Here is an 18202-nt window from a genome sequence, read left to right as displayed (position 1 = left end):
GTGAATGTGTGTTTTTACATTTGATTAAAGAGCCAGGTTTTGTAACACACAGGATATTGAGGTCAAAGTCCAATACATATTACATGAACACAACAGCAGGGTACTTCCCTACAAGCCCAGACATCTTTGTTTACAAGCACACTGATGGGTTTATATAGCATACATATTTTTTTTCTCTTTCCTTTTTTTATCCTTTCTTTTTTCTTTTCCTTTCTTTTTTATGTTCTCATTCTTAGTCATTTGTCTTTATCATTGTGTGTAGTCATATTCACCATTTGTAGCGGTTGCTCATCTGTCTGTCTTACTGGTAGTCTTTATTCCTGTTTTACGTGTGTTTCCTTAAAAGCCTAACCAGGGACAAGGACTGCAAATTGGCTGTGGCTACATGTATCATCCCTGTTGAATAAGCTAATAAAATAAAAAATATTGAATAAGAGGAAATACGAATTAAACTGAATTTGGTTGGCAGGGTAACCAGGTTACAAAAGCCTGTCTTTCTTGGTCAGAGGCAGAGAGAATTATGCCTACCTTGTCCCCAATATTCTTTGCTTTTGATTGGTCTGTGCTTTATTCGTATTTTCAAGCATTCATCCTGCGTAAGACTGTGCAATTGGAAAAAAAACAAACAAAAAAAACATTATAAAAGCACAACTCCAGGCCTTGTATCAAAGGAGAAAACCTGTCTTTGAACGCTGCTAGCAAAGCAGCCTCTTGCTGTAAAACACACACACGCAAGCCATAATTTCAGTAGTAAATAAGAATGCTCTGCAGAGGCTGGTTTCACTGCTGCTTTGATGATCTACGTGTGTGTGTGAGAGAGAGAGAAAGTGTTTGTTCTCTGAAGGTATTTTGAGGAGTCTTTCCTGTGGCAGATATGAAAATGCCACAAATCAAGAAGTTGTCCTTGCATTTGCGGTTTTATTTGTTCTTCAAACACACCAGTAAGTTCCCCCTTCTGGTGATTTGTATTGGATCTTGTCAGCAGTGTATCTATCTAGGCCGGGGTTGTTTAAGATCCGTGTGTGAGTGTGCACGTGAGGATTTGTGTTTATCCTGCTGATATCGATCAATCCATCTGTTAGCGCTCACTCACCCCTTCTTGTTGCTCTCTCTCCTCTCCGCAGCGATAGAGACCCAGAGTACCAGCTCAGAGGAGATAGTGCCAAGCCCGCCCTCACCTCCCCCGCCGCCCCGCGTCTACAAGCCCTGCTTTGTGTGCCAGGACAAGTCCTCAGGGTACCACTATGGTGTCAGCGCCTGCGAGGGCTGCAAGGTGAGACTCCTGGCCTTCCTCTGAATCTGCCGAGCAAGCAAGATGTTGGTCAATCTTGTAACCTTCATGTGAATTTCACAAGAAAAAAAACCCACACACACACACCCAGATCTTTACAGCCTGAACTGAGTTGATCAAATCATAAGGCACGTCATTTCGAGTATTTCACATCCTTTTGGTGTTTTTCCATTGCTGAACGCTTGAAGTTGATGTTGGAAACAAGTCTAAAGTGTCTGCTTTTTCATGGGGAATCATTTACCGACATTATCAGTTGTCTTATTGAGCTGGACGAGTTGCAACTGCCTCTTTCAGCACTTAAAGACTCCAGCCTTTATCTGCACATTGTAAAGATAACATATAGATGCCTCTTATCACGTACAGTATGTGAAACTTTGTCATCTGTCAAGTGTAGCTGCTGCTCGTATCAGCTGTGACAACGTGCCCGCATCGGCCGTCTGTTATCAATACAGCCATGTTGCACAGGTGCTGAAGAGGCCTCATAACCCCCACCTGCTCTGTTATCAGCTGATAGTTGGTGTGTGCATGTATATATGTGTGAGCACACGAACAAGCTTGTTTTTTTCTTTCGCAAGGCGATCATGCATTCTCGAGTTTACCAAAAAGGGGGCCTCCTTGCAAGGTTTTCTCATGACAGCAGCCCTTTGTGTAGCAAGAGGAGGCAGGGAGTGGTCTGATGAAGGCAGGCAGGGTGGTGCTGCTGTTGACAGGTGCCTGCTAGACCCTCTGACTTATTGACTGTTCAGCCAATGGCGTGTGTGTTTCCATATGTGGGGGCAGAGAGAAGAAGGCGGGAGGCAGTAGCAGTCAGAAAAAAAATGAAAGTGTAAGGAAGGGCAGGAACACGGGGGGGAATGTAGAAATGCAGACAAAATGAGACAAAGATGGGGGAGACTGCAGGGAGCGAGAGAGCAGCTAGAAACAGAGAAGTGGGGATTGGAGGGGCTGCAGATTAGGGGGATGGGGGGGCCACAGCTGAACTCACTGACACCAGGAGAAAGACGGTCAGTGCATCAGAGGCATCAGAGGCATCAGAGCCCAGGAGGCGAGGGGAGGAGGGGATGGCTGAAGAATGCACAGGAACGCTAGGAGTCTGGCACAAACACATAACCCTGTGAACGCTCCATGAAACTTAACCTAGTCCCTAAATCCCACTTATAAAAAGTTAACAAAGTGAGTAAAGGCTGACCCCTTTGCTGTTTTATAGGGGGAACCAGGCTGCCGCTGACTATGCTGCTCCACGGGTCCTGTGAATGATTGAAATATCTTCATATTGAGTTTTTTTTTTTCATTCTTACAAAATAATTTATTATATATTTACTGTTTTATTTACTTACCTAATCATATAAAATCAAATACTGAAAGGTTGAGGTTATTGGAAATGCATATTTTTGACTGTCAAGACCGCACAAAGCATAACTGATATAAAGAACCGAGGACGATCAGCAGTATAAAACAGTATAAAACTAGACAAAGAGGAAGGTGTGGTGTTTCCCACACATACAGTTTACTTAGTCAGGAGCCCGGGTATATTCAATTGCCAAATGAAGGATTTTATAGGCTACACTCTAGTATTACATCCCATCTATAAACGCACTGATTGTTGGTTCGGCTATATAATTGATAATAAGCGTCCTCCACATGCGGCTCACCTGGAACCACAGGCGAAAGATTCTAAACGTTCTCCCCACCCCCAATTTTCCAATGTTATCCAGCTTCCAAGCTAGCTGCTACCGACCCCATGTATCATGATATTAGCCTTGTTTGCATCCGTGTGGGGAGGGTGTCTGCATGTATTTAATTTGCCCACTTAACATCGCTCCCCGTTGCCTTATAGCGTCTGATTACATTTTGTAATGACTTCAATAATAAGGCTAGATGAAAGCTTCTGTAGAGAGCGTGTGTGTGTTTGACCAATATAGAAATACGAACCTGTGTTCTGTGGTTCGTGTCGGTGTTAAACACGCTCATGTCGCCTCAGGCAGAGGCGGTGGGCGTGTGGTTGAAAGTGGTCACCTGCATTGTCGCAGCATTAATCTGAGAGTTGTTAGATTAACCTGGATATCTGAATAGAAAGTATGAGGCAGGGCCAAAAAAGTTAAAACACTCAAGCTATGAAGAACTGGCTTTTATCACAGACAAAGGAAGCATTTAAAACATATTCCACACACAACAGTCTGACATTTGCAAATGGTAGCTAAAAAAAATCCATAACTGTGTGATGTGAAGCACAGAAAGAGGGCACACAATGGGTGAGCTATAAGTGTCAGAATTGACTCTGTAATTAGCTTTTTGAGGCTGTTGTGCAGTCGGGATGTAGCTGGTGTTTTAATTAATCAGCCAGCGGACACTGTGCAGTCCAAATTATTGTAGAACAATGACGAACTATAACTTATTTCACAAGTTTTACCATCAGCTGTTGACATTGACAGTCTGTCTGTGCCCTGAAATATTAAAGCTCTGCATTTGAGGTTTGATAGAAATGTCTGCTCTTTAATCTGGGATTAATTTCATGACATGTTTCTCTACAAACTCTGCATTCCGTCTTGGATGAATATGATAAGATTCCCAGACAGAGCTGAGCTAGATTATTTTAAACCATAGCGAGAACACATGCGTATAGATTGTGTCTGAAGAGCAGCAGCAAAGTAAAACGCATTCAATCCAATAATATGCAGAACGAATAATCATATATATTGATTAACCACAGTTGGAAAAGCTGTTAGTGTAACGGCAGCACTTCAGAATGGAAAAACTGTTATATCTGTCCTTTGCATTGAGACTGTGTGTGTGCTCAACAGCACTAAGTGTATCAGGTCAAAGATGAGCCGGGAAGTAGATAACTTAATTTTCAGTGTCAAATAAGTGGTTTTAAGTTGAGGAGTTGTTTTAAAGCTGTGTGACCGCTCCATGCCACCGTGTCCCAACAACACAGTAATTCAGCTGGTTTGCAAAGCGTTTCCTAATCATTAAAAATGCTGTCTAAAACTACGAAAAACATCCCTCGTTCAGCAGCTAGCGTCACTCGCCGAGTCCCCTGTCCGCGAACCGGCTGCCTGCCCACTCAACAGCCGCAGAGCTAATTTGAAAAATTCAGGATGCCTTCCCCGTATCTCTGACTTCAGAGGAGATGACTTGGCGTAGCATGCTCAATAATTCAACACTACAGGCATGTGAATGTATATGGTTGTCTCATCTGAGACCGGGGTAAGTTGAGGGTTAGCAACGTCGGCTTTGCTGCAGCGTGCCAAACTACAAAGGCATTTCCTGGGGGCTGCAGCGAACAGAGGAAACAGGAGGGGGATGTTGAGCTCTGCTACTTGGAGACAGCTCATTCGTTTGTTGTTTAAGTTCTACCGCCTGCACGTACTCACCGGCATTGCACTTGTATTCCCCTCCAGATATTAACACTTAAACATTAAATATGCATGCCCACCCCCTCATGTTTATGTTTTTGTCCTGGAGGCATGGCAGCGCGCGGCAGGCGAACTCTCTTCCTTGGTATCAGCGGCCATATTTCCAAACTCCCCAGCCGCCGCTTTTTACAAGAATCTCTCCTATTTGCTGTGTTTTTTTAAAATGGCCCTCCCACCACGCATCCGTCTCTAGTAATGTGTGGGATGTAGCAGTAGCTGCTTTGTAATAGAGGCAGGGGCACAGGCACATGCATGGGCGCAGTGGGAGGCTGGGAACGCACTCTTAATCTGGGCACAGTGTGAAAGTCACGTAAGAGAGGATTCCTGTGCTTCCCTGTGAACTTGCCAACCCCAGACTCCCCCCTGCTTTCCTCTTAATAAAGCATTTCCTCATGCACATGCGAAGCAGAACGCGCCGACGTGCTCATAAATGCGCACCAGGTAGACGGCCGTGACTTGGAGAGCACATGACACATGCAGTCATGCACTGCATGTGTCGTTACCGTTGGCTCCTCTTTTTCATCCCTCCCTCCCTCTCCCGATTCTCGTGGCTCTCATCTCCTCTGAACACTGCAGGGTGGCTGACAGGCCTGCTGAGGGCTCTTGTCGCCGGGTGGATTAAGCGGTGATACAAAAAGAAGCTTAAGGGCCGCAGGATGCAATGACTCCTAAAAGGAGGGGGGGGGGCAGGAACAATCGACTGGCCCACGAGCCGTAGGCAGCAGCCAATTGGGAGGTGCCGCGAGTAGGCACCTGAGCCTGCCGATGTGTGGAGGGAGTGGGTCAATCCCCTTGTGACACTGGGGTCAGGATCGGAGCAACATCGGATCAAAGAGGACATGAGACACACACACTCAGACAAAAGCCACAGACTTATCCCTCAGCAGCAGCAGCTAGAAATAAAGTGGAAGTATAAGTCTTGTTGTTTGTTTGAGCTTCATTAGTCTACTAAAGGCATCAAACATTCTATTTCCAGGCCGGACGCGCTGCAGAAATTGCTGGGATTTTTCACCCTTGAGGTCTATTTTTATGTGGCAACAGGTTGTTAAGAAGATGTTTGGTCTTTGCTGAAATCAGGACAAAGATTAGATGAGATGACCCTCTAAGGACCGAAACACATCCTCTATCAGCCCGAAGCAACGTCTATCATGTGTAATCACCACAATCACCCGTGCTGGTACCTTGCTTAGACAGATACATGCATACACTTCCCCTCCGAAGCTTGGATCACTTCCTTTCTGCGGTGGCGGATGGGAGATATGAGAAGAGGGCCGGTGATCCGGGAAGGACAAATTGCAGGCTTAGGTCCACCGGCCATCTGTCGGCTAGCAAAGCTAATCCCTCGGCATGGGATGGGGCTCCCTGGCAGAGCTACCCCTCCACCCTACACTCCAACCCCACCACCCTCTCTCCCCCTAGCTAGCCCCACCCACCCGCCTACCCACCAAAAACACAGCCCGTGTCCCACTGCGTCACATCAATACTGACATTGACCTGTATTACATTTTTCCCGAGCTCTGCTTGCTGGGTACTCACTCAGTTGTGGATGATTTGCATTAACCTCTTTTTATCTTTTTGACACACAAGGGATGTTGGAGCAGTCAGGCCACAGAGGTTAACATCGAATTTATTGGCGTTGCGTGGTGTTATGGAGAATATAAGTTATGATTCATGGCGTTTTAACTGGTTTGTCATTGTTGACTCTCTGTAACACATTGGCAGCATTTAGAGGGCCACATGATCCGACAAAAAATTACATTTTTAATGTTAACTTAACTTGAAGTCAGAGACTGTTCAGCCTTCGGGTTTTGAGATGTTCTTCGACAGAGATATCAAGTTTTATCCATTTTTTTCCTCATCACAAATCCCAGGTGTCATTTTTTATTTAAAACAGGGATAGCCCCTTTTACACTTGGCTCATCAGACCAAATGTTCTGAGCTTATTTGTGGCTGTTAAAGAAACTCTTAAAGCTGATATGGAGAGAATCTAAATTATTACTGACTAAGTGTATAGTACGTGTGTTGCATCTATCAGCGAGAGATACTGTGTCTTGCTTTTGCGTAATCAAAACATCATTATTCTCCCCAAAGATCTGCCATTTCAGCGCAGCGCCTAAAGATGAGCTCATTACGATATGTCGTCCTCCTCACACGCATGGACTAAATTTTTAAAAAGTATTTTCTGATTCCCTTTGATCTAGTTAGATTGAAAAGGGAATTCCTTTTTTGTTCTTACACAACAGTCTCAGCCTATGTTCTCTCTCTCTAATAATATGAGCTTGGCCTGGATCTAGAATCGCTTATTTCTGGCGACGTAAACTAGGCCATGGTTATATGGCACCCAGTAACCCTGTGCCTTTTGCCCCCAAAAGCCTCTGGCCCTGAAACATCTCCAAAGGCATTATTGTGTTGTGTCCCGAGAGGTCATCATCGAGGAGGTGGACAACCTTATGAGATGGTGACTGACTATTCGTCTCTGTCCAGATTATGCTACGCAATAAGCCCTTTAAGGACTTAACTGTTTGGTTTTGACCTCCAGCTGCATATGGCCTCTCTGCATGACCTCTTTTTTTAACCTTGCAAGCATTTTGTTTTTGTTGGGAACTGAATGAAAAGAGACAAAACATGGGCAGTATATGAGGAGAGAGTCTGCAGAAGGCATCCAAAGCACATAATAAATACAGTAATGTTACAGGTGCACTGTGTAGTTTTGGGGAAGAAATGTTAATCTGAATTCTTTTTTAATTTTATGCCAAAACAAACTGAATAACAAAGTCTCTGTTTTTATGGCTGAATAAACAAAGTGACCTTAAAAGAAAACACAATTTCATACTGTTTTACTTTGTTTAAAAATAAATATTTCTGAATTATTCCCTCATTAACGTTGTAAATACTAAATTCTGAGTTTGAATTTCTTCTCCAAAACTACATAGTGCCCATTAATAGATACCCATATGCTGAGCAGACACACAACAACAACCAGTCCAGTCCTTTTCTACCCGTCCCTCCACCAACACTTGTCCTCTCTCCTGATCTCTCCATCATCTCTGTCACGCAGGGCTTCTTTCGGAGAAGCATCCAGAAAAACATGGTGTACACTTGTCACCGGGAGAAGAACTGCATCATCAACAAAGTCACCCGCAACCGCTGCCAGTACTGTCGGCTGCAGAAGTGCCTGGAAGTCGGGATGTCCAAGGAGTGTGAGTACAGAAACTGTCCTACCCAGAATGCCCTGCTACCAAAGAGCTGAGCGCAGATCTCATCCTAGTTGTTTAATCCCGGAAAGGTCTGCGTGATTGTTACCAATCTTAAGCTGCAGCGTTGGTTGTCATTTGTTCCGCTACCAACGTTCTAAGTGTACACTGTTGATGCACACATGTATCAGCTGTGGCAGTGATCCATTATTGTTGATTTATGACCCCATCCTGTCAGTTTTTATGAGAAAAATCAAAGCTGTTGCTATTAATTCCCCCTGTACAGTGATACTTTTATTTTGGAGGATTTTGCATCCGCAGTGAAAGCGAGACACAGGGCAGCCGTGATGCAGACCGGCAATAACAGCCAGGGTGTCGCCAGGCTTGGCAGGCCTCTGTGATGAATATGTTCTCACCTGCCGAGAGTGAAAGAGCAGGCGTCTGCTCCCATCATTGCACCCCGGGGGCTGTGTGAACACACACACACTCTCACACACACACACACACACACACACACACACACACACACCGACACACACACACACACACACACACACACACACACACACACACATACACACACACACAGGCTCTCAGACTTGATAAAGTAATTGGAAGAGGTGTGACCGTAGAGATCTCAGAGGCCGGCAGGGTTTTTACCTCAGACACACACACTTACATCACCAGAATGTGTGTATGGGACGTATATTGACTCATGAATACTGATTCATGCTCAGAAATAGAAATAGGCATGTACAGTCTGAAAGTGCAGCATCCCTCCTCTCACAGGCGCACACCTGTTTAAACTCACATGCAGACAGCCTCCATAGCTCCGTCCCTCTCTGCCTTCTGTCTTCACAGCGCTATTTACCTCATCTTTCTGGCACAGCGAGTGCAGGGAGCGCTCCCCATGCCACAGCACTGTGGCTTACAGTAAAAGAAGTTATCCTCTGAGCTCCTTACCTTTGAATGGGGCCATTAATCATGGTTAGAAGGATCACAGCAGCCAGCTCTTTTACACACACACACACACACACACACACACACTGAGGAACACAGCACATAACAGGAGGATAGACTGGAGTTGGAGAGCCATCTAGTGGTGATTTAGTGATACTGAACAAGTAAAAGCAGCTCAAATTGGATTTCTGAATGGAATGGAGGCTGGGGATTTTATTATGGGATAGATTTCGACCCACCTTTGCTCGGCTGGTTGTGGTTTAATAGAAATACTTTTTTCTGATTGTGGTCATTTTGTGCGGAGTGTACAGATTGCTCGTCTTGTGTCCTCAGCAGTGACTTTGGCTCGTGAAGCTGCTCTGGCCTGGTGAGGAAGGAGAGGCTGGCCATCTGGGGCCAGCAGGGAGCCTCTCCGCCTCTCACACACACCGACACAAGAACACATACACACACACGCGCATAAAAATGCATGCTTGTGCATAATTTCATGCACACGCTGAAATTAATGCAAGGTGACAAACACAAACTGATATGAATAAAAAGTTAACAGAAATACACTCGGACAGCTCAGTTCAAACACCATACACTCTCTGTCACACACACAGAAGGTGGACCCCCCGCTGGCGCTGGGGGACGTCTGGGTGACCTTGTGTCTGCCCGGCAGACAGCTCCAGACGACAGTGCCAGGCCTGCTGCCAGGTGGCAATGCCAAGCAGGATGGCGTCAGAAGGAGGGAGGGGTTTGGAGCAAGTGAGGGGTTACAAGAAGACCGCCTGTTAGCCCACTGCCACATTAATATCAACCTGACAGTGTGTACTCAAAGAAGAGCAAGACCAATGGAATAAATCATCGAAGTTGGTCAAAAGTAAATTTAAAGATGGCTGAAACATGAAAAATGTGTTGCTTATTTATGCACACGGTGACCTTAGCATAGTACAGTGGTTCCCAGAACTAATGTCAGGTCATGAGATAACTCTGAGTAACAAGTTTGAAAAAAAACCTTTCAGCAACATAAACATTTCAACAAAAGGTTGATAACACTGGATTCTCCATCTGCATATTTATGAAGCACATTTCAACTGAAGTAACTTCATTCCCACCGCTGACACTTCTCCGCGTTGAGTCTTTTTTTTTCTGCATCAGGGATGATCATTGTTTCAGTTGCACAATCCCCGAAACTGAATTTATGTTCCCGAGTTCAAATCAGCCACCCAGTACCTCCCTTTCTCTATCATCACCTCCCCCTTTTTTGTCTTGCTGTCAAAGCTATCGCTCACATGTTCCTCGATCAAGGTGTTACTCAGCGATAGAAAAAAGTAATAAAAGTAAAATAAGATGAAGCAACAAATGATGGAGAACAGCGCGAGGGGGAGGATAACATCAGCCGGTGAGGCAGGATAGTAGAGAAAGATGAAGGCTGTGAGAGGAGAGAGTATTGAACCCAGTGTGAGTGAGAATGAAAATGTGGAGTTGAGAGAGCAGGAGGGGGGAGGAGGGATGAGAGAGGCTGGAGGACAGAGAGAGAGGGGGAGAAAGTTTCATCACTGTCGACGGTGGCTGTGCGCTGCGAGCAGCAGGAGCAGGGGAACATTGACATTTTTATCTTTCCATTGAATTTAATCTGTGTGATGGACGAGCTGCCACTGCTTTAATTTTCCTCACACGAATTATCCCTGTCTGCCCACCTCTCTCTGTCTTGTACACACACACACGCACAAATACACACCAAGGCACTAACAGAAATTGTCTATTAACTGCACACTGCAGCTGAAATCCACTATGAGAACAAATGATTGAGTGATGGCTGTGTGTGTGTGTGTGTGTGTGTGTGTGTGTGTGTGTGTGTGTGTGCGTGCTGTCACAGTATGCTGTACACGTTACACAACGGCTCTTGTAAATCATTTTTATGCGATGAACACGTAACCGCAAACAATCCAGGATGCAAGTCCCCCCATTAGCATTCATATTCTCATAATACATTTTGAAAGATGCATTGCTCCAAGTTAACGCGCACACAAACACACAAAAACCGAGGCAGTATTTCTTTCATTTTCACTCCCCCGCTTCAGTCCCCCCCCCATCCCCACCCCCAAGTTATTGCATGTGGCAATTCGCCATGACAGATCGCCAGTCGTGCCTAATAGTTCTTTAATGACTTCATTAAATTGTGTTGTGCGGCTTATGATTGTGCTGCCAATTTGTCAGCGCGGGTAATGTCTGGGCGCTAGGGATGCCCCACTTTTATTTGTGAATTAATTGGACATCGACTGTGTTGCAGCAGCCCCTCCACCCTCCACCCACCCCTCCCCGCATGGCAGGCAGGACACAGATTCCCAATCAGCACCACAAGCAGGACCGGCTCAAATGTGTTCAGCAGCTTACTTACGGTCCTTCACTAACTCAAAGTCATCATTAATCGATTAGTTTTTTGGTCCTTATAATGTCAGAAAGTGGTGGAAAATGTTGATGTTTGTCCACAACACAAAGATATTCAGTTAACTGTTATAAAGAAAATATTCATGTTTAAAGGGTAATGCCACATCAAAGTGTGTTTACAGGTCTTGGGGAGTACTACTTCATGTGTGAAAACAGTAGTGTAAGGCCTTTTGTGGCTCCAGGGGGAGCTGCATGTAATCTGATAAATTGCCTCCAGTGAAGTCACTCAGTGGCATTGTGGGTAATGTAGGCGGCAGGTTTTGTAACACAGTCCACCGGTCTAACATAGCACTCCTACAACACTGTTGGACTCATGATGGACATTTTAAAAATGAATTATCGAAGTTTTATTCCACACATTCTTCTTCCTTTTCAAAAGTTGGTGCCTACATTACCCACAATGACACTTCAAGATTTTATAGCTTAGCTTGTTAGCTCAGTTAGCCGTGCAGCCAGCTGGACTACCTTGGGAGTCTTGGTGTTTTGGACTGCTGGGAGAAAAGGTTTTCAAGCCTGGGGCTAGCTGGTTAGCATGCTAACTTCAGCAGATACCTCTGCAACACTATATATAGACTTTGACGTAACATCAGAACTGTTATTTCTTCACTTACTGATGATAATTGTAGTTGATTTTTAAATGTTTTAAACTAAAATTGTGACATTTTGAACCTTTTAATGTGTCAAATTGGTGGGGTTGCCCTTTAAGAAGCTGGAATCAGAGAGAGACTTTTTTTCTTAAAAAATATTCAAACCAATTAATTATCAGAACAGTTAGCTATAAATTTAGTTAATAGACAACCAATAGATGAATTGTTGAAGCACTATTTTTGATGCGTCACTGCGCTGTTTCCTGCTGCATGTCCACTTGTGTTTACTACACTCGCCTACCTCATGAGTATAAATAAAACACCCACAAACAATGTATCACCGTGCTCTATCCACACAGCAGGGTCTTCTTCATTTCTTGTTTTGGCGAGCAGTGCTTAGCAATAACATAGTGCAGCATCAGACTTCCAGCCCCCTCCCTCCTCCTCCCCTTCATGTTCTCCCAGGCAGGGAGGCCTGTCTGCGGGCTGATGGATGAGCAGCAGCACCAAGTAGTGCATCCCTCCCTGGCCCCGGGCCATGCCCCCTCTGTCACAGGCACTGATCTCCCATCAGCCTGAGCGCTCCCACCCTTAATGGTCAGGGTTAGGATTAAGACAAGGAAAATCTGATCTCAGGTCAGCGGCTGGGGGAAATTCAGGTACCTGGAGGGGAGGCAGAGATGCGAGGACTGATAGAGATGAGTTTAGGAAAGTGGGATGATTTAAAGCACAAGAAATACAATTTTTGAAAGGAGAGCACTGGTGAGAATGAAATGAGAGGAGAGAGTGTGTGTTGTATAACAGAGAGAGAGAGCTGGAAGGTTTTTTCCGGTATGGGCGCAGCAGCCGAGCCCTTTTAAAACCATTAGAGGCGGGATATTTGTCATATTATGTTATTAGATTAGCCGGGACCTCTAATGAAAGCTGTGGCAATTTGTCACCCTTATGGATAGCTCCATCCACCACCACTATTTATCAACTGGCACCCCATCACACCCCCACCCTCAACACACACACACATACAGAACTAAACTGCACCCCAGTCTGGATGGGCCGGGAGAAATGGATGGAGGCTGTAATGGGATTCCAATGCTAAACACCCCGCCTAGTGTTTTTTGTCATTTGGGGTGAGCACACTATTCTCAGCCAGATCGCCCAGAGGGAAACCACATTGGATTATTTCAAGCCCCCCCCCCCCCCCCCCCCCTCCATTACTGTGGTGCTTCTTCGATGGCACTGCCTCACAACATTTATCTTAAAGCATCGGATAAGGGAAGTGATGCAGTGACGCTCTGCTGCTGCAGACAGAGCATCCTCTCCTGCCGATGGCTTCTCCTTTAATCTTGATCTCAGTTTTCCTCGTGGCTGTGCTTCAATGTGCGGACCTGTACAGATTTATACGTCCAATGAAGGCCACATAACGTTTGGTTTTCACTGCAGGTTGAACTCAGTGATTTCTGTCACACACGCTAATCCTCTCTCCCTTTGCTTCTTGTAGCAGTGAGAAATGACCGGAACAAGAAGAAGAAGGATGAGAAGAAGCAGGAGTGCACAGAGAGCTACGTGCTGAGTCCCGACACAGAGCAGATGATCGACAGGGTTCGCAAGGCACACCAGGAAACCTTCCCCTCTCTCTGCCAGTTGGGCAAATACACTACGGTCAGTAGCACGACACTGACAATCTGTGTGTGCCTGCATTTGTTTTAGTTCATTATGTCCCCTGCAAAAAAAATAATAAAATAAAATAAATATCTAAACCTTTTCCCCTCTTCTTCTCCTCCTTCCAGACTAACAGCTCAGAAAGACGTGTGTCCTTGGACGTAGACCTGTGGGACAAGTTCAGCGAACTCTCCACCAAGTGCATCATAAAGACAGTGGAGTTTGCGAAGCAGCTGCCCGGCTTCACAACACTCACCATCGCCGATCAGATCACTCTGCTCAAAGCAGCCTGTCTGGACATCCTGGTAAGAACTGCGACCCTGCATTTTTCTTCACAGAATTTCTCCGAACACCACACATTATTTTCAAAAAGAACCAAATCAACAACCCGTTCTGTCTCTGCTGTGTCCACAGATACTCCGGATCTGTACACGCTACACACCAGAGCAAGACACCATGACTTTCTCAGATGGACTCACGCTAAACCGAACCCAGATGCACAACGCCGGCTTCGGTCCACTCACCGACCTGGTTTTCGCCTTTGCCAACCAGCTCCTTCCCCTGGAGATGGATGATGCCGAGACAGGGCTGCTCAGCGCCATCTGTTTGCTGTGTGGAGGTAAATTTATTGAACATTCTCTTTGCCAGCTGACAGTCTGGAAAAGCCCAAATGGGTGCTGTCACAAAGTCCAGTGTCAGTCCCGTCTGTGGATGAAACAGTAGGGGCACCACCTAGTGGCTAACTGTGATTATGACACATTTTTGACACATTTTTCTGTACTTTGTGTGTTCCTCCACAGATCGTCAGGACTTGGAGCAGGCAGAGAAGGTGGACGTCCTGCAGGAGCCCCTGCTGGAGGCGTTGAAGATTTACGTGAGGAGGAGGAGGCCCCACAAGCCGCACATGTTCCCCAAGATGCTGATGAAGATCACCGATCTGAGAAGCATCAGTGCTAAAGGTCCGTGGTCCAGACTAGTGTCGGCCCCACACTTCATATTACATTGGGTTGAAGAGAAAGAAATCATGAATGAACACCTCGTAGGAGATTTGGTAGTTTACATTTTCCTTCTCTCTCCAACTATCTCTGCAGGAGCTGAGCGTGTCATCACCCTGAAGATGGAGATCCCAGGCTCCATGCCCCCTCTCATCCAGGAGATGCTGGAAAACTCAGAAGGTCTGGAAAGCGGGGCTGCAGGCAGCCGGCCCAGTGGTGCCCCCCCAGGCAGCTGCAGCCCGAGTCTGTCCCCTAGCTCTGCCCAAAGCAGTCCAGCCACACAATCGCCGTAGTAGCGGCCCACCTTTTTAATTTTTCCTCACGATGCTCTCCGTCTCCTCCCTTGACGTTCTAAAGAGGAGGGGGCGAAGGAGGGGGGCCTTGACCCTGACTGCTGAACACAGGAGACCGCCGGCAGAGCCAACCTTCTCCTCTGCTACGACACAAATCCCGACCCTCCTGATCTGCTTTCCCTCACTCTGGAGCCACCGTCCTGACGTGAGGGGGGGTAAGGCCGGAGCAGGCCGGGGCAACAGGATGCCTCCGAGAGACCACACCGTAAACACTGCTGATGACTCAACCTCCTTCTCCCTCCACTCTCCTCTCCACCGCTGCTCCGCCCCTCTCCACCTTCCTCCAAAAGACTCATGGAAACAAATCTGGACGCAGTGGAGACTAGTTTGGAATGGAACTGAGAGCGGGTGGGGCACCGTGGGACAAATGTATGAACAAGGACGATGCATAAAGACTGACTTGACAAACACCAGACACTTTTTTTTGTTGTACTCCGAGGCAGACTGCAAGTTTGGGACTCGTCAAAAGACCCCCCCTCCTCAAAGACTCTGGGTCTTTTCTCTTTTTCCAACTTAAAAAAAAAAAAAAAACAGATTTCGTACAAAAGATATATAAATATATATAGAAAAAGTTAAGGAACTATTGTGATCGACATGTCCAGAAACAGAACGGCAGGTTGAAACGAGGACATGTTTTCTGAGATTAGAAATTGTTGTACTCCTTCACTGTTTGAATCTTTTTCATACCCATCGAGAGTATTGAGAGAGACGTTTCAGTTTTATCACATTTGTACATTATTCTAATTAACGCGAAGCAAAAGATGTTGAAAATTTTCTCTCCAGTCTACACATGCAAACACATACAGACACACACACACACACACACAAATGTGCACAGAAAACAAGTCGCGATGAATATCACCTACTATTCCAGGTTGGATTTGTTTTCCTTTTTCTTTCTTTCTTTCTTTTTTTTTTTTTTTTTTTTTTGCTTCCAAGAGAATGGAAAAAAAATGATTGTATGAACTCGGTTGTATGATATGGTCACAGGTCCTTTCAAGAAATCAAATTAATGAAGATTCATTATTAAGGTGTATTTTAAGTAGCCTTTGAGTTTGTGTATATAAGCTGTATTCATTTCTTTAAAACTATGAAGAGTTTTAGGCTTCACCTGATTTTTTTTTTTTTTTTTTTTTTTTTTTTTTAAGAATACCTTTTATGTGTTTTTGTTTATAGGTTTGTGATGCAAGAAAAAGACATTTTGAGCACATTTTACTGAAGGAAGTTCTTTCATGTTTTGTGTCCTACTAAATACTGGACAGGCCCTTAACCAATCACTGGCTGTTCAGAATGTGGCTGTCACAAACGATTTCAACCTCTCTCCCCACGCCCTACACTTTTAAAAAACATGTTTTTTACATATAGTAGATAACAAAGTAGCACTCCAGTCGGGGCATAGCTTTTTTGGCCATGTAGCAGAAAGAGATGGTGTTTTCTGAAAAAATGGTGAGCTGGACGCCGCTCGTGCGCTCCAGCAGCTCAGCTTCAAAGAGAGTTAAAATGTGAAGAATGGTGTACATACACACTGTATTAAACACACGTGATTCTCAGTAGTCTCTGAATGGATCAATAATCTGTAGTGGATGGGAAAAGACTAGATTGTAGTGATCCCTCTGCTCTGTCAGTGGTCAGGCAAGTGAAGGTCCCAAATGTGATGTTTGTCAACTAAGTCCTCACAAATCTCCCCCTGGCAACCTGTGGTAGAAAACAGACATGTGACTTTTTGCCGGATCCAGAGCAACCTTGCACCCTGCAACTCACTTTACGCCAAAACGCCTTCACCGTTACAACACACACGTCATCTAGACCATCGTTACTGTACACACGCCAATGTCTCAGGAAGGAATCATTTTGTGTGCTTGGCCTGTTCTTTGTATATGTTCTGTGCTGCACATCCTAACCCTCCTGTCACAGATGCACACATACACACACTTCTGCTACTGAGCCCCTGAGTTTTTCTTCAGTCACTCATGTTTTTTAGGCCTGGCAGACCCAGGACATGTTGCAGAGAGACACCGACCCTGACCCCCGCCACGTTACGACATAGGATGCCAGTGTGGAGTCTCTCTGAGTCGTTCATGTTTTCTTTTCTTTTTTTTCTTTTTTTTTTAATTTGTACGGTCAAAGCTGCTTTCATCATTTAGGACTTCACCTGTCCAGAACAGCGCACAACTTTTCCCTCCACAGCTAATCTGGAATAGCAACAGACACAGCGTCAGTTTGAGAAGTATGGAATATGTTGCAATTTTGTCAAGATTATCAAGCGACTTTGGAAAAAAAAGACAAAACAACAAAAAAAGATCAAAAATAAAACCAACATTTAATAATTATTGAATGTGTTTGTGTTATTCCCATGTGCCATTCTTTTCATGCTCTGCCACAGGATTGTTCTCAGTAGGTTTTTATACCTCATATCCATAGAATAAGAAATTTGGGGAAAATCAGAAGGCAGACACTAACATATTTATTCATACTGAAGCCTTGGAACCTCCTTTTGTGTGTGGGGCTATAGCAAAGCATTGCAGAGACTGATAACAAGGATTCACAGGTCACTCTTAACTTTTAAAGTCAGTGTCAGATATTTGCCATCACCCACTAGATAAATATCAAACCAGGAATCTTCATGACAGTGACATTAATTAAAATCAACAGTAAGTTTAGGTAAAGTGAAACTGAAATTAATTCATTTGTATGTCACCATTTGAGGTAATTTTTTTAAGTTGATCGAACAATTCTCTTTTTTCAGTTTCGCACATCTTCCTATTAAAAGTTGAATTCATAAGCAGTCGAACACGCCTGTGCTCAAATCACCACTCTCACAGGTTTTGCACCGACAACATTAGTTGATCTGGTGTGAGCAGTAGTTGATAGTGGTTAATGTTAGCTAACTTTGGATAGATTGCTGTATAAATGGCATTATAGTGTGAGTTTACCAACTTTATGATACTTTGTTTTAGCAATCGCCATTATCCTGTAATCATCACTTGTGGCTACAGTGGCCACTGTTTAGCAAAAGTTACACAGACACACTTTAAAAATAAGAGTAGAAAGGACTGAGGAGCTCTCTACCTCTCAGAACAGGCCTGGGTTACACACACACACATATGTGTTGGGGACATAAGGGCGTGGATGAAAAAAAAAGTTTTTAAACAGTCTTCCGCACATGCAATTTTAGGCGATGTAATGTATACGTTCAGATTAGATCATTAACATATGAATACGTTTTATCACTTATATGGATATTACATTGTATGCTGATTACATCTATTATCTATTGAACGGAAACAGTTTTCCTGCGCATGTTGTAGGCT

General features: G+C 44.8%; 1 protein-coding gene across 3 annotated transcripts in view; it reads left to right on the top strand.

Annotated features, from left to right (window-relative positions):
* raraa (retinoic acid receptor, alpha a) overlaps positions 1-17221 on the top strand; it is a 151759-nt gene extending 134538 nt beyond the window's left edge. For 2 of the 3 annotated variants that reach the window (XM_073489362.1, XM_073489361.1), the window contains 7 exons: positions 1125-1273; positions 7766-7907; positions 13383-13543; positions 13672-13848; positions 13958-14162; positions 14344-14502; positions 14635-17221. In XM_073489362.1, the coding sequence (XP_073345463.1) occupies positions 1125-1273; positions 7766-7907; positions 13383-13543; positions 13672-13848; positions 13958-14162; positions 14344-14502; positions 14635-14831 (1190 nt within the window). In that variant the 3' untranslated portion in view covers positions 14832-17221. The remainder of the gene's footprint in view (positions 1-1124; positions 1274-7765; positions 7908-13382; positions 13544-13671; positions 13849-13957; positions 14163-14343; positions 14503-14634) is intronic. The other variant, XM_073489359.1, reaches the window with a different exon arrangement.
* Positions 17222-18202: the final 981 nt, after the last annotated feature.

This window comes from Pagrus major, chromosome 20, assembly GCF_040436345.1.
Source record: "Pagrus major chromosome 20, Pma_NU_1.0".
In the NCBI taxonomy this organism is placed as follows: domain Eukaryota; kingdom Metazoa; phylum Chordata; class Actinopteri; order Spariformes; family Sparidae; genus Pagrus; species Pagrus major.
This window is presented reverse-complemented; position numbering and strand designations above follow the sequence as displayed.